The 22634-nt window shown below is 47.7% G+C and overlaps 1 protein-coding gene across 5 annotated transcripts; it reads right to left on the reverse strand.

The window, feature by feature from the left end:
* Positions 1-3045: 3045 nt before the first annotated feature.
* Positions 3046-21186, reverse strand: CALCOCO1 (calcium binding and coiled-coil domain 1). Of its 5 annotated transcripts, none has more exons than XM_036915302.2 (16): positions 21043-21185; positions 18640-18819; positions 18212-18314; positions 17291-17481; positions 15710-15868; positions 15205-15353; positions 13813-13903; positions 12039-12194; positions 11592-11846; positions 11005-11130; positions 10426-10521; positions 9937-10045; positions 9512-9711; positions 9026-9219; positions 7874-8065; positions 3046-4403 (listed from the first exon to the last, which is right to left on the reverse strand). In XM_036915302.2, exons 2-15 carry the CDS (start codon positions 18793-18795, stop codon positions 7888-7890), a joined length of 2163 nt encoding a protein of 720 aa, XP_036771197.2. In that variant the 5' UTR covers positions 18796-18819; positions 21043-21185; the 3' UTR covers positions 3046-4403; positions 7874-7887. The 5 variants fall into 5 exon arrangements, with proteins under 5 accessions (XP_036771197.2, XP_036771196.2, XP_036771198.2 ...); XM_036915301.2 differs by lacking the exon at positions 3046-4403 and adding an exon at positions 7043-7729; XM_036915303.2 differs by lacking the exon at positions 3046-4403 and having other exon boundaries at positions 7043-8065; positions 10426-10515; positions 21043-21186.
* Positions 21187-22634: the final 1448 nt, after the last annotated feature.

Raw genomic sequence — 22634 nt, forward strand, 5'->3', positions numbered from 1 at the left:
GTGCCTGCAACCCAGGGGTGCCCACACATAATCATGGGCCATACTACGTGCACTGTCGCTGTTGCACAGTGATACACTCACATAACGCAGTGCCACATTCAACCCACACCGAGACTCACACGGGCGGCCTGTACCTTCTCGTCTCCCAGGTGGTGGTGCGTGCAGCCAGCAGGGGTCGCCGGCACACCAGGAATTACCACTTGCTGGGACAGTCTCCTGCCTTACAGGACGGATATGTTCCTCCTCTGCTCTCCTCCTAAAATCTCTCACTAATCCCTCCCCTTCCCTAATTTTCCTTCCCGGTCCCCACCCCCACCCCTACCCAGATCCTGTAGGTTTCTAACACTGAGCTGCGTAGTTGCCTGTTATTTAATACCCTAACCCAATCCCAACCGAAGAGCAGGGACTAGGGTTTCTGGCTGTCAGTCCTGCTTTAGGAATGGTTAGGGAGCCGGTAGGAACCCTGGTGTGCTCAATCTGTGGTTCGGCAGATTAGGACTCGCCCTCCTCTCAGTGCCACCCCAGTACCTATTGCTTCTCAGCATCATTCACTCTCCTCTGTCTTGACTATCCTTTTATTTTCCCAATGTTCATGAAAGCATTTGTCTCAGACATTCTCAGACCCCAGAGTCCTTGAACATCCTCATCTTTGGAGGGCCTAAGAATGAAGGAGGTGACAAATCTCTCGTGGAGTGATTCGTGGCCAGTGGTTTTGGATGAGAAATCATGATGTGGGGAGTATATTGGAGGGGCCCAGCTACCCTGCTTCTTAACAGAAAAAGGGGCCAAGTGTCTGCTCTCTGCAGGAAAGGGGTCCAGACACTGGCTATGGAGGCAGCTGTGGCCGCCTTCTGGGAGTGGCATCTCACTGCTCTTTTCTGCCTCTCCCCTCCCCTGCTGTAGCAACAGTGCCCCAGCTTTTTCATGCCCCCATCTCTCCGAAGTCCCCTCCCCCAACTCCTGGAGCCCAGTGATTGGCGGCTGCCTGCTGCAGGGCCGGCTGGGTTTATGGCTTTGCGGCAGCTGGGGAGAAAGCAAGGCCAGAGAGAAAAATGGAAACCGACCAAAAAATGGAGAATGAAAAAATAAAAGAGAGGGAGAGAGACAAAGATAAGAGGTAGAAAGACCTCAAAAATAGCAGATACCAAAAATCTCCATGATGAAAGGGACAGACTGAAGCACAGATGGACTCAAAAGAAAATTATAGAGATGCTGATAGAAGATGAAGGAAATGTGATAGGAATGAGAAAAGGGAGAGAAAAGCAGACAGAAAAATATTTGGATGAGTCCTGAGAGTGGGGGTGTGCAGGCTGTTTTCCAGGGGCAGGAATTGCTGGGAATACACAGAGGGTGGGATGGACATCTAGGGACTCCCAGAAATTCTATGTGACAGAAGAGGCTGGATATCTTGCAGCTAATCCAGTTCTCCTCACACCTGTGCTCCCAATTCATCCATTCTAGCCTTTTCCATGTCCACACCCTCTTGAAATTTTAAGGTTGTTACAGAAGTGTCCTCCTTAAGGATGATCCATAACCTAATGTGGAAGAATTTTGTTCCATTTTCCATGAAATTAATGGAAAACCTGAGGCCTGAGGCTTGGGAGGGATTTTAATATTAGAGCTACACTTTAATGAACATGGATTAATTTGTAAATTGCTGGCTCTCTGTCATGGCACCTTAGTTGGCACATAACACATCACCTTATATTATTTATCTACATATCCTTTTTGCTAACATGCAAGCTCCTTAACAGAGAGATCTGTTTCTGCCCTTCTTTGTGGCTCCCACAGTGCCTTGTTCTTATTTATTGAGTGAACCAATGAGTGGCCCCTGGAGATGTCTAAGCAGAGGTTGGATGACTACCAATGAGGAATGTAGTCCAGGGAATTTCTGCACTGAATGAGAAGCTGGAAATATCTCTCTAAGCACCGTTTTGGGTTTGAGGTTCTATCAGTCCATTTATATGAACCTGAGCTTCCTCTGTTTCTTGTCTTCTACAAATATACAGGGGTATGGTGCAAAGTGGGAAATCCAAAATTACAAAGTACCTACTGTGTGCCAGGTTCTGTACAAAGTGTTTTACACATCTGTTATCTCATGTAATCATTACAATAACTTTTCCACATAGGAGTTACCCACATTTTGCAGATGAGTGCTCAGAGAGATTAAATATTTTGCTCCAGGTCACATGGTTAGCAATATGACAGATAAAATCTAGAAACCTCTAAAGCCTGTGTGATTGCTACACCACCATGTTTCTACCAATTTGGGAGATTTCCACAGTTTGAGAAAGGTGAAGGAGTGGAGAAATGGGGGAACAGAAGAGAGAAGACATGGTTTCAAAATGGAGGGGTGGGAGACAAATTCTGGACTCTTAGGCCTGGAAAAAAAAAATCCACTTTTGTGAGAGTTAGAACAGGACATTTTTGCTCTCACTTGATTACCAATAGACCTGGATAAAGAAAATAATGTGAGAGACCTGCACCAAGGACTTGGAGATGGGGTATTAAGCACTGGAATCTCTTGCCATAGGTTATGGTGCTGGGAGGAAGGAGCAGAGGGTACATCTAGAATGCAGTCTTGGGGATTCTAGGCATGTATCTTCCTGCTAGGAGGGATATTGGGAATGTACGGGAAGTAGGTATGTCCAGGCTTGGGGAGTCCCATTCTGTGGCAGGGCTTAGGCTTGTGCTGTGCAGTAGAAATTTACCATGCATCCACATATGTAATTAAAATTTTTCTAGTAGCCACGTTAAAAAAAAGTAAAATGAACCAAGTGAAACCAACTTTAATAATAAATTATTTCAACATGTAATTAATATAAAATTATTTAAAAATTTTTTGGTAAGAAGTCTTAGAAATCTGTCATGCAAGTTGCACTCACATCTGGATTTGGACTAGTCACAGTTTAGGTGTTCAGCAGTTGCACGTGGCTGGTGGTTACCAGAGTGGACAGCATAGGCTCAGAGCATGCCTTACTCCTGGCTGCTCAGAGGATCGGGATCTTTGATGTTGGACGTAAACATCTTGGCTCCTGCCCTTGGTTTTTCTTATACCTTGACTCAGGAGTCCTTGTTTTTGTGTGAGTCTGGAGACATAGTCCCAGTTCCCAAGGATCAGAAGAACTGTGTATCTATTGCAGATTAAGTCCACCTGCACAGTAACCTCCACCTGCAGCACTTTCCTCAAGCTCCTCTTGCTGAGCCACCAGTGACCTCTGGCTGCTAGTCCAGCAGTTTCCAGGAGTCATTTCCGAGCCTCTCTGCTGCACCTGCCACTCTGCCCTCTCTTCTTGACTCATCTCTTCTGAGTTGCTTCCTGCCTCTCTGGTGATCCTTCTCAGTCTCCTCTGTGGCTCTGCATTTGCCATACTTCCATGTTGATTGTCTCCTGGATTCTGCTCTTGACCCTCTTACCCTCTCACTCTACTTGCAAAGAGACCTGGATGATCCTCTTCACTCTCATCACCTTTACTTTCAAGGGTCTTAAATCTCTACCTCCAGTTCCAAATTCTCTTAAGCTCCAGACTTAAAAATCTATCCAACTTCCTACTGGATCTCTCTCTCCTTCAGAAGATCTCAAAGAAATTGGGAATTCAACAAATCACATTTTAAATTTAAAATATTAATTTAAAAAATTATTGCACCAATTGTATTTTCCCTCAGTGTATTTCTCTGTTTGTATTATTTATTTGGTGAATGGCATCACTGGTTATCTGATCAATTGAAACCAGAAACCTGGGATCAACTTGTCTCCTTGGTTACCTCCCATGTCTAATTATCACCAAGTTCCATTAATTCTGCATCCTCAGGAATTCTGCCTCTTTTCCTCTTGTCTCTGCTTAAGATTGGTGCTCACTATTTTTGCCCAGGTTATACAATGAGTTCCTAACAGGGCTCTCTGACTTTCATGATCTGGCAGTTGAATGTAATCTCCTTGAGGACAGGCTTTCCTGTCTGTTTCGTTGATGATGTTTCCCAGTGCCCAGAACAGCACCTGGCACATAGTGGGCACTCAATGAATATTTACTGAGTGAAAATTAGTTCATGTGTTAGTTTATCTTTCCAGCCTCACTTCACACACTGTCTACACTCTTCATTCAGCAGCCCTACCCAAATGTTTAGATTTCTGAGTGAGGCATGGTCTTTGCACACTTTGTTCCTTCTGCCTGCACATGCTTGTCTCACATCTACTCATTAAGACTCAGCTCCACATTGTCACCTGTGGGAAGCTTTGTCTCCCCCATTATTGGTTAAGCTCCCCTCCTCGGTGGTCCCATAGTATGCTGTGCATACCTCCTCTAAAGTAGTACTTATCTTGGTTTTTTATATGTGCTGATTTGACTATGAGCTCTTTGAGGGCAGGGTTTTTGACTGTTCCATCTGTATTTCCAGCACTTGACCTATAAAGAGCACTCCATAAAGTTATTTGAATTTATGCATGAAATGTCTCTGTCCCAACTGACATCATATTTTGTTCTTTCAGGACACACAGGGTACTTCAACGGTATTGGTAATGTTTTTTTTTAAGCTAGGTAGTAAGTCCAATGATGTTTACTTCATATTTATCCCTTATGTGTAGACACAAATATTCTTTTTGTATGTACAAAATATTAAAAATAATATAAAAATATGGAGCCAGTACTGGACTTTAGGAATATGAGAAGTACAAACACAGAACCTACCTTGAAGCTGCTTATAGTCTGGAGAAAAGAAAAACTTAACATGATGTGGTGTGTTTTTACAAAGTGCTGTCTATGGTATCTCAGAGGATAACTGAAAGAAGTCAAGTAAGGCTTCATGGAGGAGGTGTCCTTTAAGGTGAGGGGAAAACCTGTGCTCAATGGCATGCAAAAGTAGTGCCTCTTTCTGTGGAGTAGTTCTGCAAAACTGGAGTCCAGGGTTTCTTACGGTAGAATGGGAAATGGAAAAGCAAGCTGAGAGCAGATGGTGAAGATCTTTACCAGTATACTGAATGATCCACACCTCATTTTCTTGTAGGTAGCAGGCAACCAATGAGGTTCTGTAAGTGGGGAGTGATGTGTGGATTCATTTGTCTCCCACCCAATACTGATACCCGAGTTCCTATTTGCTACCACTTGGTCTTACTTTTCCTTTCCCAGTAGGGTCTCGAGCCCATTCAGGTCCATGAGTTTCTGCACAGATGCTGGGAAGCAGGGGAGACATGATCCATTACAGAAGGGAAACAAGAAGAAAGGCTGAGTTGCCAAATACCAGACAGGGAGTAGGGGAAAGAACTCCAATTGTAACCCAGGTGCCTTCCCTTCCTGCCTTCCCCTTGTCAGGGGCCATGCACTGGATCCTGGGGTAGGCAAATTATGAGTAGGAGGGAAGAGAAATGGCTCTAAACTTCTGGGGATTTCCCAGTCTGAAGGCACAGACTGCACACAAGAAGACATACAAAGGGCAGAGAAAGGGGCAGCTTTTCTCTGGGTGGAGGGGTCTGACGAGGGACTGGGGGGCTTCATGGAGGAGGGATGTGGCAGATTTGGGAAGGTTAAGCAGAACTGGGCTGGAGAGAAAGGGAGATGACAATGACCACACAGAGTTTGGAGGTAGCCAAGAACACAAGCTCTGCTGCAGTCCTCAGATGAACTTGTCGTCCGGCAGCCTGTCAGTGGCCTTGTGCAGCTACACATGTAGCTCCTGGGGTGGGTGTGGCTTGGCAGGGGCTGTGCGGTGAGACCAGGGGCTCTGGGTCCCTGTTTCTGTCTCCCTTCCTTTCCTTTTGAACTAGGCGCCACCCTTCTGGAAGCCAGGATGTCTGGGTTCCAGATTCTTCCCTCTCCAACCTCCCCCAGACATAAATCACAAGTGATTTCATTAAATGCACCTCCTGCTGGGGATGTTGGCTCATAATTCCTCTCTGATTAACCCCCACTACCCCGGCAAGTTTATAGGCCAAGAGAGGGAGGAGGCAAGGAGGAGGGGGAAAGGAGGGATGGGGGGAATCCCAGGCGGGTGATGGATGCCTCTGTCAGCCCAGCTCGTATTTATTAATAGTCTTAATACGGGAAGCAATAAAGGAAGAGAGGGATTCTATTAATTAAATCATTGTTATAATTAACTTTCATTAAAGGAGGATCAATAAAGAAGAGTTGAGATGGAGAGAGCAGAGATCCATTATCTCTAATTTCCTTGGAAGTGATTCAGGGAAGGAGATGGGGTTGCTAGGAGACAGCTATGTGAGGGAAGAAGGAAGGATGTAAGATGTCATCCAGGTGGGGCCAGTAGCGGGGTGGACAGGGTTTCAGGTGGATGGAGAGGGGGAATGGTGTGGGTGGGCCACTCAGAAGCCCTGAAGGGAGTGAAGTGTGGCTGATAAGGGAGCTATTGGGATGGAGAACAAGGGGGCTGTAAGACATGGCTTGTGCTGGGCAGTGCTGAGTCTTGCTGAGCATGCAGGCTCTTAATAAATGCTTTACGATACTGTGTGTGTATGTGTGTAGCCTGAGAAGCTGGTTAGATTGGATGAATGTGTTTTTGTGGCTGTAGAATCAGTGTGTGCACGTAGGTGTGTGAGGATGGCAACAAGAAAGAGGAAAGCAGGGATGGAAGGAATATTAATCTTTAGATGGACGGAGTTTAGGGCATTTTTACTAAGTGGATACTCAAAGGTGTGCACTCTGATAGGAGTAATGCCTAGCCTTTGGCCCAAGGTACCGTGATGCTTGCTATGGGGGTGAGGGTCTGAGTAGTGAAATCTCCCTCACCTTCCAAGACATGTACCTTGGCCTAGTCCCCTGGGTCCCACCTTAGGACTAAAACCCAGAACAGAGCCCACAAAGACCCACCAGTTTGCCCCCTCACCCACTGTAGTATTCCCCACACCAGAATCCCCCACCTGAGTCAAAGGTCTCTCCCCTCCCCTTCTTCCCACTGGTGGCCAGCACACTAGGAGGCACATGGGAAAATACTGCCCCGTGTCCTTCCCCATGAGGAGGAATTCCCTTCTTTCCTCTCCTCACCACCAAGGCCTAAGAGCAAGATGTCTGGACCTTCTTTGCTCTAGTTACACCTTATGATAAGAACACATTTTATTAGAATAGTTATACATATCATATAAATATATCTGTCCAAACTACAGGTAGCAGGGAGGGATATCAGGGGAAAACTCTTATTGCTATAGGGGAACCTGAAGAGGGAGGGAGGGCTGGAAACTGGGGACACCAGGGGGCATCTGTTTCCCCCAACCCTCACAGAAGGCACAAATGCATTCTTTCTTTCCATGTGAGGACACTGGGGGTGGGGTTTTGGCAGGAAGGGGCATGAGATTAAGAGTACAGAAAACCTCAAAAATACAAAAGAAACCTCCAAACTTTTATCTACTGGTATGGAAAAGGCTGGGGTGAAGTGTGGAAGGCAATGGATGGGGACAGTAAAAGGAAGCTCAGAACTGAAAGGGACCCAAAGAGATCATGATGTCCATGCTGCTGCTTCAATGCAGGCTCCAGAGGCAATTCAGGTGAACAAACAAAGACCCCAAATAAGAGAGGGTGGGGCGCCCCAGGAACTGGCTTTGGGGCATCAGAGTGTGTGTGTGAGCGTGAGCACGTGATGGTGGTGGTGCTGTGGCTGGTGTGTCAAAAGTAACCAGTGTTAGGACGGGGTGATCCTTTCCCCCTGGGGAAGGCCTCCTCCATCCTGGTTCCTCCAAAACCGCTTTCGAGGGGTAAATTCAGCCACTGCTTCTTAGAAGGACTCCTGTCTGGACAAAAGAGCCAGGCAGGAGAGGATCAAGTTGGAGAGCTTAGGATGAAGGTGCCCCAGTGTTGGAAAAGAGGCATGAGACCCAAGTGTATGTCTGTGCACGAGTGTGTGTATGTGTGGAAGTATGTCTCTGTGCACATACCGGGGAGGGCGAGGTCATTCAAAGGTGAAGGGGTCCTGGGTGCTGAAAAAGAAGTGTCCATCCATGTGGTCCTCCAGGGCATCCTTATCACTCTCAGCTGGGAAACGCTCCTTACAAATAGGGCACTCTTTCCATGGGGGCGTGGCAGGGCCCCCAGTGCTGGCTTCTGACAAGGAACCCACTGCAAAGCCACTAAAGAGAGACAGAGGGGAAAGGAGGGGGTCAGCGTGCTCTGTTGCCTTCTTGACTTGTGGACCCTGGGGAGAGAGTCCCATATTTGGGCTTCCAGACTACCCTGTTCTTCGTGCAGCTCCCTGTGGGTTCTCTCTCCTGCCTCTCCCACAGCATCTTTCTCTCCACAATACTGGAGCCTTAGTTTCCTGGCTAACGGGGCCCTCTCTTCTTTAGACCCTGCTGGCCGCTGTAGTGCAGAGCCCATCCCCCAACTTCCTGCTCTCCTCCCTCCATCTCCGTCTGCTGCCTAATGAGGCTGAAAATGAGTCTGACATCGTCCTTCATCTTCCTGCTCCAGCTGAGAAGGATGACAGCATAACCCCCTCCTTGCCCGAGCCTATCTCACATCAGGCAAGGCAAAACTGGGGCCAGATGATAAGATCTCTCTTCCTATTGCCTTCCCCTCCCGACCTGCAGAAGAAAAGGGAAGGCAGAGGGGGCAATCTGATAACCCGAATCCCCCACTTCTGCAGCTTCACTACCCAAAGGTTCCCCAGGGAAGTCAGGGAAGAGGGACAGCATCTCAGGGATGCCCAGATAGATGCTGGATCCCAGTGTTCGCTCTGTTTCAGTCCCTGGGGGCCCTGGTCACCTCCCTCCCCAGATGGAACCTAGGGGGCAGGAGAGAGGGGATGCAGGGTGATTTTGGCTTCAAGGAAGATGGTGCTAGAACAACACGGAAGCCAGTTAAAGGCAGGGCCTCTAAGCACACATGTGCATTGATAGGACATAAGGAGGGATTATCTGAAGGCACCCGAGATTTGGAGTGGTGGGTGATTTTCTGTCAACTGCATTTGTCTCCTTTTCTTGGCTGGGGCCAACAGGGAGGGTGGGGAAGGGTATGGGGACTGTTCACCTGGAATCCTTTCCACTGGCAACCCCCCATTTCCCTCCTGTCTTCCCCGTTTTTGCACTCACCTGGCCATGTCATAGAAGGCACTGCCCAGCTCAGGAAGCAGCAGGTTGGCCTCCTCACCCCCACTCCGCACAGCTGCCATCAGGACTGACTTCTCATCTTCAGCCTCCTGGGCAGCAGAGAGATAGGGTTGTGTTTTGGGGTGGCAGATGGGGGAGCAGCACACTGGGACAGGTAAGGGAAGAGCAGAATAGGCCTGGACAGTGAACAGAGGGCTGTAGTCAGGCAGGAGAGGTGTTTGGGTGGGAGCTAGTGGCTACGATGAGAATGAGTGTGGGGTCAAGGGGCTAATAGCAGGGGGCCTTTTGGGTCAGACTGGGCTTTGGGGTGGTAGCCATTGGGTGGCTTTGAAGAGAGGCTGTGCCTGCTCCCATTCCTCCAAAATGAAAAGAGAGCCCTGTATGGTGAAGGCTTCCCACTGGAGGCTGGGCCACTTGAGAAGGCCCCCTGCACCCCCCCACCCCTGCTCCTCTCCCCTCACTGCTCACCGAGTCGGAGCTACTATCCTCAGCTGGTCCTGAGAGGTGGGGAGCAATGGGAGCTGGCTGGCTAATGACAACGAGGGAAGGAGCCTCTCCAGGCCCAGCAGGAGAGGAGCTGAGGTCTGCACGCTCACACAGGCCATAGGGCGGAAGTCTCATGTCTTCTGGGGACTCATCCTCCGAGTCTGTCAGAGCCCTGGGGCAGCCTGCAGGGAAGAGGGTGGGCAGCAAAGAAGGATGCCTTGTTAGAGGGCTGGATCAGCTTTGTCTCCTCTGGATGAGGGATTCAGTTAAACTAGACCAGGGCCAGTGTCTGGGAAGGAAAAGGTAACATACAAAAGGCAGAGGCAGCTCCCAGAGGAGTCTCATGGAGCTTTCCCAATAGGAGGAGGTGGAGTGGGGAAGAGGGGTCACATAGGGGGTGTACAGACTCAGCCCTGCAGCGGCCTCCTCATCCTCTGTGGCAGCATCCTCATTCCACTTCTCATCTGCCACCTTCTCCAGGCGGGCCTCCAGCTTCCTCATGTACTCTAGCAGTTCCTGGAATTGGGGAGGAAAGAGGTGTGAGAGGCTGGGAAGATGCCAACCTTGCACCCTGAAGAGCCTTCCCTTACATCCAAGATGAACTCTGAGCTCCTCAGGAGTAGATGCCTTCATCAAAAGGTGGGCAGCTCAAGGTGGATCCTCACCGCAACCACCCAGGGGCTGTCCTTCCTTCATCTCTTACATCCTGCCCTTCCCCCTGCAATCCTCCCAGTCCTGTCACATCAGCTAAAAAGAGGAGCCAAGGCCCCAGTTTTGGCCTCAGGGCCTTCTTAGAAATACCAGTTTCTAAGCCAAGAGATGATAAGATGATACAAAGTTTCTAGCCCTCAAGTCCTCAACTCTGGCTCCCAGGGGCCTGAGTTATGTCTTCTCACCTGCTTCTCCTCCTGCAACTGCTCCTTTTCCTTCTGGAGCACACGCAGGGCTGACCGAAGCTCTGTCAGCTCCCGCTTACTTTCTGACAACTGCACCTGAGGGAAAAGCGCCATGTGGACTCTGGAATCTCCAAGAACCTGGGCTCTGGGACCTGGACTCCACCATCTAGAGCCATGTCTCTTCACGCCTTCATTTCTCGACAGGGGAGGTCTCAACACTCTTGCATGAGTCCCTTGTCTTAGCCATGGGAGACTCAGTTGCCTGAGTCCTAGTCTCTGTTCCTGGAGTGTGGACCTGGAGGACTGCCTCTGGGCTGGGGTACAGAGGCCTTGGTCATAGCAGAGACACTGTAATTCTCCTAAGTCATCCCTATGAGGCCCAGAACGAGTGACCTGAGAGCAGAAAGGGACACTGCATCATTGTTTTAAATGAATGAGGGCTGGGAGGTATGCAAGTGAGTTACCACCCAACATATAAGTGAGCACCTAGCACTTCTGAGCCCACATCCAAGACAGAGAGGAGGGGCACTAATGCCTCAGGCCACTGGACCAGGGCTCATGGGTGGCTGGGCCCCTCACCATGCTAGAATCCTTTTCCCGGGCCAGTTCAGTCTTGAACACTTGATTCTGGGTCCTCTCCTCCTGAACTGCCTTTTCCAGTCGAAGTATCTCTGCACTCAGCTTCAGGATCTTGTCCTTCTCAGCCTGGGAGATGGCCAAAAGGAAAATGGGAGGGCAAAGGTGAAAGAAAAGACATGCCACAGACAACAGCACCACCCCTCCCTGTGTCCTTCCTTATTTAACTATTTTGGGAGCCACTTCCTCTTCTTGCCTTCCTTATTCCCTGTACCTCCCTGAAAGAAGGAAGGACATGACAGCAAGGCGCCTTGCTGATCAGGAATGGGCATTATGGGCAGGCCTGGTGCCTAGGACAGAAAATGTTTTTGAATCAAGACGATAACCAAGGAAGGTGCTGTGAAGATCAGGACTGGGACACCCTGCTTAGGGCTGGGTCACACCGGACAGTGAACCATACTTCCCTCACAGCGCCTCCCCGCCCCTCAGCCCTCCAAGCTTCTCACCCTCCTTTCTCTTTCCCCAGGCGATCTGACCTCACGGAAGCGGGGCAGTGGCCATGAACCTTCCAGGTCCCCTCATCCCTCTACCTCCACGTTCTGCAGCAGCCCTGCCCGCTCCTTGTTCCACTGGCTCTTTTCCTCTTTCAAGTGCAGACTGAGCTCGGCCAGCCTGCCATTGACTCCAGCTACTTCCAGGCGGCCGCGGTGAAGCTCGGCTATGGTGCGGTCTCTGGCTGCCGCTGTGCTGGCCAGCTCCTCCCCGAGAAGGGCGGCTTTCTGCCGGCTGGAGGCTGCAAGCTCCTGGGCCTCTCGAAGTTGCTCCTTCAGGGGCTCCAGCTCAGCCTCAGAAGAAAGGAGATGGAAATCAGGGCTCCCACTGAGTCATTTGTGAACCCAAACTAGGCTCCCTCTTCCCCTCTTCACATTAGAATTCAGGATTGTGTTGTTTAGTCTTCATCCATGTCTTTCTCCCAGACTTTTCTACAACCAGCCCTTGGAACTTTCTACTTCCTGTTGCCTAGGGGCTTCACTCACCACCCGCTGCTGGGCCTGGCCTAGAGTGTCCTTCATCTGGGCCACCTTGTCCTTCAGTTGCTGGGCCTGAGCAACCTGCTCCTCCTGGCGGCCCTTGGCCTCCTGCAACTCCAAATTCAAGCGATAGTTCTCCTGTTGTGCACTTTGGAGCTCAGCCTGAAGGAGGTGGAGAGTAGGTAAAGGGCTATATATATTTGGGGTGGCTAGAGAGGTGAGTCACTATGACGAGAGGTCAAGGTTCCACTTCTCAGATTTGACACAAACTCAAGCATCCAGCTCTTGCTAGCCTTCTTGCATTCTCAGCTCAAAGGAACTCAATCCTGAATATCCAGTTTCCAGCTCCTGAAGCAGGGTGTCCAGTGTTGCAGCTTGAGGTCTTAAATGAATCTAGGAATCCCAAGTCCCATTTCTGCTTCTCCACTCTTCCTTTTAAATCAAACAGTCTGAATGTCCTACAGGCCCCTCAACCTCAGCATACTCTACTTCCCACTCCCCCCAGTCTTTTCCACTCTTACTTCTGTCCATGGTATAAACTATTTTCCAAGGCACTCAGACTGGATACACTGGCACTGTGCTTGTCTGTTCTCTGCTCCTCCATTCTCCAACTTGTTCACTGCCATTTTCTCTTTTCTACTATCACCACAACCACATTAACTCAGGCTCTCGTCATTTATGGCTTGGACTACTGGGTAATCTCATACTAGTTCATTTTCCACAAGACAATCAGATTAATCTTTAAATAGAGTCCTTTAAGTGAATGTTACTTGAAAATCATCAACATCTCTCATTGCTTACAGAACAAAGATTAAACTCAAGATCTTCTACAATCTGACCCAGGCCTTTTCTCAAACTCTTTACCCACACGTTCAACTGCCCTGAGTGTTCTGGACTCTAAGCCTTTACTCATGTCTTTCTCTGTTCCTGGAATGGCCCCCCTTTCAATTCTGTCTACTTAAACTCTACCTGTTCTTCAGAGTCAAGCAAATGGTTCTCAAACAATCTTCCACAGAAGCTGAGGGTTTTGAGGAAGGCATTTAGAGGTTGTGCAAATATTTGAACTTCTAAATTATAAAAATTATGTAAAAAAAAATGCACAACCTTACAAATTAACATATGAGAGACCACCAATCCACTGACATGTAATTCCATGTTAACTGATTTTTGTGCAAACTTCAGAAGAAAGTTCCTATTGTATTTTCTATTGAATTGAAGAGCAAACTGAGATTGCTAGGTGGACAGTTTAGAACTTATTATCAAGGTGTGCTCAATATTGTACAACCAAAATAAAATAAAGAAATACATTAGCTGCTGAAGCTGACAGGGCAGTCATCCATAACCTCCAATTTCAAAGTTTGGTGTCCATGAAATTTACCTAATTGCTTTCATTACCTTATAAGTAAATGTGTACACCTGAATTTATAAAAATATCATAGTAATAAAATACTGCTTTTATTTATTCAGTGAGGTTTCATATAACATGTAAAACTACACTGGAGGGTGGGTAGGGTGGCCACTAAAGAAATTTGAAAACACTAGGCTAATTTTCAAAGCCCTTTCTAGTGTCCATCTGCGGAACATCATAACACTTTATTATACTTCTCTGGTGACACTTCTACTTTGACTAATCCTAATTTGGGTATACAATTTATGTTCTCTGGGAAGTACACACCATGTTCTCCTTACATTTTTATCCCTTTGGTGCCCAAGCACTCAGGAGGGATTCAACAAAGCCTCAATGAACAAGTGAGAAAGCAAACCAACTCTGAGCCCTTACCTCGCTTTGCTCCTTGTCTGCATGCACTTCCTTCAATTGCCCAAGGAGCTTCTCTTGTTCCCGAGACAAGGCTTTCACTGCGTCTCTAACCCTGAGTGGGGGGACGGAATGTCAGACACCCAACTGGTCACCAGAGAAGGAATAGACTTGGACTTCTGTTTGGACCTCTCCCTCAGGTGCCCCTCTAGGCCCAGACCTCCACTTTTCTCTGGGATGCTCATATCCCCAAACTAAGATGATCCTGTTCTAAGTCCCAAGTACCCAAGATTCCTGGTTCTAGAGCACATTTAGAAATAAAGATTTTCTTTTCTCTTTATGTTATCACTGTAAGGAATGTTCTGTAGATGGCTTCCTGGTTGTTTTCATTCAATCAAGAGACCAAAATTGAGTCTCTTCTAGACACTGGGTATTCATTATTGAGTATAAACTTTTGATCTAGGTCAGAAGTTGGCAGGCTTTTTCTGTAATGGGTCTAACAGTAAATGTTTTAGGCTTTGCACGCCATGGTTTTCCCTAGGGTAAGACAAACATACCCTGGACTGAAGAAGCCTCAGGAATCAACTTACTTTTTACTCTGGGCATTGGACAGAATGCCTCTTTCCTTTACAGAGTTTTAAAAAAATATCAAATCTACCAGTACTGAATGAAAGAGACCTAATTATGGCATTTGCTCATCAAATGACAGAACCAGTGTTTCTGCTGGGGAAAACTGGAAGGACAGGCAGGGGACGTGGTATTTGTGCTCTTTGGTAGAAAATAATAGTTGTCTTGTAGAAGAAAGAAGTTTATTCTATGTGACTCCAGAGGTCTAAGCCAGGACCAATGGGTGAAGGTTACAGCAGGGTAGAGTTTGGCTCAATTCAAGAGATACAAACATGACTGCAGTCGGATACTGAAGGAGGCTGCCTCTGAGGTAGCAATCTTCTCTTACCTACCCTCTTAGATACCAATGCTAAGATTCTATGATTTCTACCTTTCTTCAGGGGAGAGATTCCATAACATTCCTGGATCACCGCTATTAACATTTCCTAATAGCGAGGACAGACTCTCTTCTTATTTTTTGCTGTGGTAAAATCTGAAAGCTGTTCTCTCTTGTGTTGACTGTTCTATCCATTCTCTTCTTCCAAATCCTCTACTCCTAGCTTCTGCTTAGCTTTTGCTGCACACTAGATGGTAACTGATGATTTCTGAAGGTGAGGAATGCAGAATAGGGTTAGGAAAGGTGGAAGAGAGGGAGGCAGAAAAAGATATCCCTACTAACTAGAGTGAGATTGAGGAGGAAAAGAGAACTAAGGGAGACAGAGAGCAGGTGTGCCTGCCTGGGGTGGGAGGCTGAAGTTAGGGGTCACAGGCAATGAAGGAAAGTAGTGGGGGTAGAGAAGGTCCCCTTACCTGTCCAGCTCCACCTCCTTTGTCAGCACCTTCTCGCTGATGGTCTGGATGTCGTTTTCCAGCTCCAGGATGCGTGCCACATGGTCTCCCTGCTGCTGGCTCAGGATGTCCCTCTCTTCTGTGAGCTCTCCGTGGGATCGGGAAAGCCCCTGGAATTCAGGTTCCCCCAGAAGAAGAAAGGTTGAGACTTATTTCTGAAGAGCGGGACAAAGGCCTAGGAGGAGTATACCAGTTTGACCCTTCCACCGACCACACACACACCCCATCACCTTCCTCGAAAATTGCAAGAGGACAATCCCTCACTGGTGAATATAGCCACCACCGTCCACCTCAGCATTCCCATGTTCGAAGGACTGAGCCTCATTATAAATTTCAGATGTTTCTTATCAGATCAGGTTTAATCCCACTTGTTATCTCTTAAGCTTGTTTCTTTGATGCTTGAACCACCTTTAAAGCCGACCAATGTCTCCCCTTTACCTTGTCCCCCACCTGGCCCAACTCCTACCTTGTACTGCTCCATCAGCTCTGCATGCTCCTGCCGGGCGCTAGCCAGAGCCGTCTCCAGCTCCTGTACTCGGCTTCTCAGCTCCGTCACCCGCCCCTCCAGCTGCAGCTTCAGCTGCATCAGGTCATTCCTCTCTTGCTGGCTCTCATCCAGCTGGTTCTACAGGGGACAGGATGAGAAACAGGGTGTGTTTGTGAAGTGCCCATTCTAAGGTCCTGTCCCCATCACTCTGCAGATGCAATTCAGGATTGGGAAGTGACATCAGTACAAGTTATAAAGAGGAGAGTAAGCGGAGCCTTGGTGTGCTACTGAATCCTGCCCACTACCCATCACCCACACCAGCTCCCAGCCCTCTTCACTGCCCACCCCCTCTCACAATTTCCCACCTGAGGCCTGGCCCCTCCTTTGCTCAGCATCTGCAGAAACCCCTTGTCTGGCAGAAGTCTTTCTCAATCCATACAGACAGAAGAGATGACTCCTCTAATTTTACCCTATCTGTTCTGGAGTCAGACAGAGGTGGACTTAAATCTCCAATGCAATTTTCACTAGCTATGCGACTTTGAACAAGTTACTTAATTCCCTGAGTCTATGTCCTCATCTGTAAAGTAATCCTTTAGCCTGGGTTGTTGTAAGGTCAACTGTAATGAAAATAATGAATGTAAACACAGAACACAGGGTCGGAGCTCACACATCTCTGACTTAAAAGATGCAAACACCTTCTTCCTGTTGGTCCCATGTATTTAGAGGGTTCTAGAGGTAGGAGTTTGTCCAAGTCATAGACAAGCTACTCATTCTCATTTGAGCCTTCCTCAGGGCTGTCCTCTTGTCTGGGGAGGGTACTTCCTCCCCACCTTCTTTGCTAATATCTGCCTCCAGTCTCTAATTCTCTATTGGGTCTATTTGGTTCAATAGAAAAATAATACAAGCTACATATATGATTTCAAATTTTCTGAGAGATTCCTAAAAAAAAGCAGTAAGAAACAGGTGAAATTAACTTTAACAATATTTTATCTAATCTGGTCTATCTAAAATATTGTCACTTCAACATGTAATCAATATAAGAAAAATGAGATCTTTTACTTTTTTTTATACTAAATCTTCAAAATCCAGTATCTTATTCATATAGTCCAACTTAATTTGGACCAGCCACATTTCAAGGGTACATGTGGGTAGCGCCTCCAGTATTGGATGACGCAGATCTGGGGCCCTGCCATTCTGCTCTCACTCCTCACCTTCATAGGTATGGGTTTTATCATCCCCTCCTCTGAACATTCCTTCCCTGTGGCCCCCCTCCACCCTTTGGATCTTCCTTTGGCTTAGGGCAGGATGCAGCACCCAGAGAAAGCAGGCTCAGAAAGTTCTTATGAAATCTTGAGTGACATTGGCTTGTGGGTGGCTTGCTTTCCTGCCCTACATGCTTGTGTCTATGTTAGATTGAGACCTTCTTGAAGGTGAGACTCTATAACTCCCACTGGGGCCTTCAGCTGAGCCCACAGCCCAGGGTGGGTGAAGCAGGAAGGGCCCTAGCAATATTTTCCCCCACTCCCTTGCCCAGAAGCAGCTCTACTGCTCTGTTCTCACCTGTAGCACAGTTGCCTTGGGGACAACCAGCAGGATGTCTGAGCCACTGTCAGTCTCCTCCAGGGTCACCAGTTCATCCATGGGCCTTGGCTCTCGGAACTGGAAAGGGGAGCTCTGCCCACATACCCGGCCCTGGCGGTTCACATACCGGAACTGGTAGAGCTGGGCTCCCGGTTTGGGCAGGTAGCTGGCTATGGGTAGAACAATGGACCCCAGACCCCAATATGATCCCGGACCCTCAAGTGCTCAGCAGGTCCCCCTTCCCCTTCCCTCATCATCCACTATACTTGACCCAAGACCCTTGCTCCCTGTTCCATATATTGTTTTCTCAACTTCCTACTTCCCACAGGCTAGTTCTGTTTTGTGGGATACTCTTCTCCCTCTTTTCTGCCTAGCTTTTTCCTTCCTCTGTTTCCCATACCTACCTTCCTCTATAATATTAATTAATGCTAGTTACCATTTATTGAGAGTCCACCATGTATCAGGCATGTATCATTTTAAATCCTCATATTGTCCCTGTAAGGCAGGCCTCCCCTTTTACTGTTAACAGACACAGAGAGGTTAAGCAATTTGCCCAAGGTCAAACAACTTGTATTAGAGCTGAGATTTGAACTCAGGTCTTTCAGAATCTAATGATCACCTTCTTCTCAACATATAATGCATCTGCCTCCTCCCTGACCCCAGTTCTACAAGAGGACCTCTTCTTTTTTTCGTAGGAGGTGGGATTAGCGGCCTTCAAAGTCCCTGATTCTTTGATAATCACAATTCTATGTCTGCTGAGTCCTGTTGGATATATTTATTCATTTGCACTTATTTTTCCTTGTCTTGTGTGCCTAACTTTTAGGTTTCTGAGCCCACTATTTTCTTCCAAATCTCTCCCCTCTTGGCTCCTCCCTCCCAGTTTTCCATCTTCCCTTGTACCTTGGAACTGGACACTGGAGTGGACTGGGGAACCACCAGCTGCACTTTCAGGCACTGAAGACCACACAAATGTGTGGTAATCCCGGACACAGGCAGCCTCCACCTGTGAGGCCACAGTGGAAGATGTATGGTGATGTGACTACCAGCTGTGGACGGTGAAAAGGGCAGAGGGATTCATCGGGGGATGGGATGGTGTTACAGTGACAAGAATGAGGAGAGACAAGGAAAGTGCAGGGACACTAATACATCAGGAGAGAGCAGGGCTAGGATGAGAGATGAGCTTTTCTTACACAGATGACCTCTGTCATCTGTGACATCTTTCTCTTTCTCTATCAACATGATGTTGAAAATCCAAGAACCAAGTCATTCCCCTTATTCCAAACAACTAATGATCCATAATTCTGAGCCAAAAGGGGTTCCAAGGATACCTTGAAGATGCCAATCCAATCGCTGGCACTGGGCACAGTGCCTGGAGGAAGGGTGTAGTGACATTCCACCTTGGTGTTAGGGATGTAGGTCCGGGCTACATTCAGAAAGTTGACTCCACCCCGGGACGGTGCCCGGCTTAGTGGTGATTCTTCCATCCTTCCCTTGAGATATCTGTCCTTCTATGAAACAAAGGGTTAATATCCTAAAATCTTTCCATTCCATCTCTCCCCACCCTCAAACTCCATCCTCATCCACCCAGAGCCCCTGGTCATTATACCTGGAGGTGAAGGCATATCTGGTTTCCAGTCCCTGTAACCATACCTGGATATAGGACCCTTTAGAAGTATCATTCTTAGTCTCCAGGATATAGGTCTGGCCTTTGAATCAGTCCCTATCCTACCTCCTACTGTACCGTCTCTGAGTCACAGACTCTTCTTAGAGTTAAGATTTCTCTAATTTCAGCTCGCTTTTCACAGTATTTCAGTCCTCAGTATTGCAGGGCCTGACCCCCTCAGTCTCTCCTTCTCCACCTCTTGAAGTCCTTGAGCATTCCAAATTCCTTAGCTTCCATCTCCCCATCCCACCCCCAACATCTTCTGGCTCTTGAATTCAAAATCCAACTGAGGTATGGGGCTCCCTCATTCTGAGCAGGTCACTTTGCCCACTCCAGCTATACACACTCTAGCTGGAATGACTTATGACACTTGAAAACAGCAACTAATCTCTGAAAGTAATGACTGAGTCTTTAGGACTGGAATATAGCTGTGGATATCAACAGCCCAATCCTCAGGCCTCTGGGATCTCAGTTCTCTCCCCTCTGTGAGCCATCTACTCCCATAATTGAGAAAAAAAAAAAAAGCTCCCACTAACATACAAGAGACAAAGGGAAAGGGAGGGTTTAAAGAAAGTCAGGTTCTGTCCCTCAACTTCATTACTCCAGGAAGTCAAGAATTCTGGAGGCGGCTGCTTCAAGGGTGGAGTGAAACACTCAGCAGGAACATGGTGATGTGGGGAGATGGAATGTGGGTGCCTGGAGCCAGGAAAGCTCCACCTCTGGGCAGAAGACAGACTGAAAGGTGGGAAGTAAGGGGCACTGAGAAGGGGAAATGTACATTATATATATATATATATATAATGTACATAATAATAGTATCTCAAAAGAGAGAGAGAGTTCAAAAAAGAACCTAACATTCTTCTCTGCAGGTCTTGTCAGAAGCAGGACTAGAAACCTACTGGTTTGACTGTATGTTAACCCAGCTCTAGTATTTCCCTTCCTTTTCTCTCTGCTCTCCTTAGCCTCAATTCTAAGGGCCTGAATTCTTCCAATTGCTTGGATTGCTGGTTGGAGGTCCACGATAGGATGGGATTGAGAGGAAGAAGTGTTCCAAGTTAGGTGGGAAGAGTTAACTGGAAAATATGGGGGTGGGGTGAGGAAAGATAACAACAAAAGAACTCCTCTGCCCAGGGCTCTGAGATGGCCCTAGTCAGCTCTCCCTCTCCAGCCCACTAATCTTCATCCTCTGTCAGCAGCAGCTGACAGAGTCTAATCAACCATGGCCACTAGTCATGTGCACATCCCCAAATATCACAAAACCACAGCAGGGTGAAGTTGAGGGGAGTAGGAACTTTAAAGACAGAAATGCACTAGAAAAGGAAAAGTGGTCCAGCTCTACAAAAAGAAGCAACCTCTCCATCCAAAACAGAGGCTGAATTGAGAACAAGAGGATTCTTGGGATTTTTTACCCTCTGAAAAATCCCTAGTTAAAACTAGTCCATGTTTTCTCCAGATACAATTCTTCTGGCTTTATAAAGTGTGTGTGTGTAAGTGTGAATTTTCCCCGGTGATCTAATCCTGGGGAACCTCAAATTCTCCTCACAAATAAAATCCCTAACAGCTGGAAACATTCCCAGGCTTTAAAGTGTATGTGTATGCATGTGGCCAGATTCAGGTGTTCGCATGGGTGTGGGGGGCCCCCACTCCATTCTACAGGGCTCTAGAGTTCCTTGACATTCTACAGGTTTGAAGGTTTTTTCCTCAGGGATTCAGCGTAGTAAAGGCCTTTGGATTGGGGCGGGGGTGCAGGCCGGTAAGGGAAGAGAAGGTTTGTGGGGGTCAAGTCTTGACTGGGAGAGAATGAGTAAAGATTTCAGCCTACTCCTAACTCCCCTAACCGTATCAAGCTTTAGAAGAAAAGGCCTGAGGGGAGGGTGAGAACAGGGGCCCCTTGAGACCAAGAACTGCCAAAACAGTAGGGGTGGTTTCTCCAGTACGGAAAGTGTTAAAACCCAAACGCTCCTGCATCCCCCCAGCCTTCTCCATTTCCCTTGGAGACTATTCTTTCACAGACTGGAAAGTGGAGTGACCCCCGTAGATCGCCCCCAAATTAGGCCAAGTTTCTTACCCCACACACGGATCAGCTGTTCCCTCACCTTTCACCAACAACAAAAACAGCATTCCGACTGCGGGAGGGGAGGGAGAAAAGGAGGCGCGGAGCCTTCTGGGTTTTGTGGTTCCACCGCTGTCTTCTGTAGGCGAGCCCGCTCAAACTGGGACTACACATCCCAGGAGGCTATGCACAAGAAGGGCGGGGTAGAGGTCGGCCTTGGAGGAGGCCTCTCTACGGCATCCTGGAAGGCGTAGTTCTCACGTGCGTGGCGGCAAACGAGGGTGTGGCCATCAAAGGACTTCACGGCCCATGATTCCTTAGGAGGCAGGCTGTGCTAGTGGTGACTGCTGGTTTGTAACCTGCGTAGTTAGAGGGTGGGAGGAGCTCCGGCTCTAACGCCTTCGGTGTAGTGCTGTGCAGTGGGCGCGAGGTGTTCAGGCATTCCCTGTTGTTTGCTTTTCCCGAGCTGTAAGATAGGTAGTGTTGTTATCCACACTCTACACATGAAGAAATTAAAGCCCAGAACGGTTAAGCCGGTCTAAAGTATCAAAGCTATGCGATGGCAGAACTCTCCCCAGGTTGCACGACTCCGAGTGCAGTGCTCTTGCCACTGCGTCGCAGCTCTGCCATTTGGGGGACGGAAGAAACTGTGGTGCCAGTTTCTTCTTTGCTACAGGGACAGCCCCTGTAAAAACTGTATGTTCTGCCCTACTTATTATTATTTTTCCCAACTCGCGAGTTTCAGTGACGGGCCTGCCATGGCTCACACACCTTCCCTGCAGTGGCCAATAGGTCTAGGAAAATTATCTGTTGCCTAAGGTGTAGGGGAGGTCGGGGTGCAGGTGAAGAGGGAAAAATGAAGTTGAAAGATGAACCCGACAGAATTCAGGACTAGTCAAAACTCATATACAAGCCACTTACAGGGGTCGGTTTGCCCAAGCCTTTTAATTGTCTTAATTAGAATAACAACACGTTGTTGCTCCTGTTTTATTTAAAAGAAGTGAAAGATTCACATTTCTCCCACACCCCAAGTCACCTTGAAGCCTTGGGTATTCCTCATCCTCTCCCTTCCGGACACTTCAGGTAATCTGAGGCATTCAGAATGATCTCTCTTTGTCTCCATTTTAAAGGATTACAGTTTAAGGATTGATTTGCTCTTCCTGGGTGCCTGCTTTAATTCTCCACTGAATTAAGTTATGGAGCCTCTCTGCCTTTTCCAAGTTTTTTGGTAGTATTTTGCTTTTATGACTGCACAGGGTGTTTAGTGCCTGCCCTTGGGTGCCTTTCATCTGAAGATCTCCAAGCACTTAACAGTAAGTCACTGGGCTTCACAAACATTAAGGTGACATGTCTGTGTCATTAGTCAGGATTTATGAGTTAGGGAACAAGCTGCTGGATGAGGAGACAGCTCAAGGTCTTGAGGTGGGTTAAGAGTGAAGCCTGTTTAGGGACCCAGTGTTCTTGGTTTTTGTCTTCCACTCAGAATAAGCTTGGAAGAAAACTCAGTCTCAGCTGGAGCTAAAAATAATAACAACCCATTTATTGAGTGCTTACAATGAGTTTAAACTATGCTAAGAATTTTTCCATTTAATACAAGTTTATATAGT

This window comes from Manis pentadactyla, chromosome 10 (genome assembly GCF_030020395.1).
Source record: "Manis pentadactyla isolate mManPen7 chromosome 10, mManPen7.hap1, whole genome shotgun sequence".
NCBI lineage: Eukaryota > Metazoa > Chordata > Mammalia > Pholidota > Manidae > Manis > Manis pentadactyla.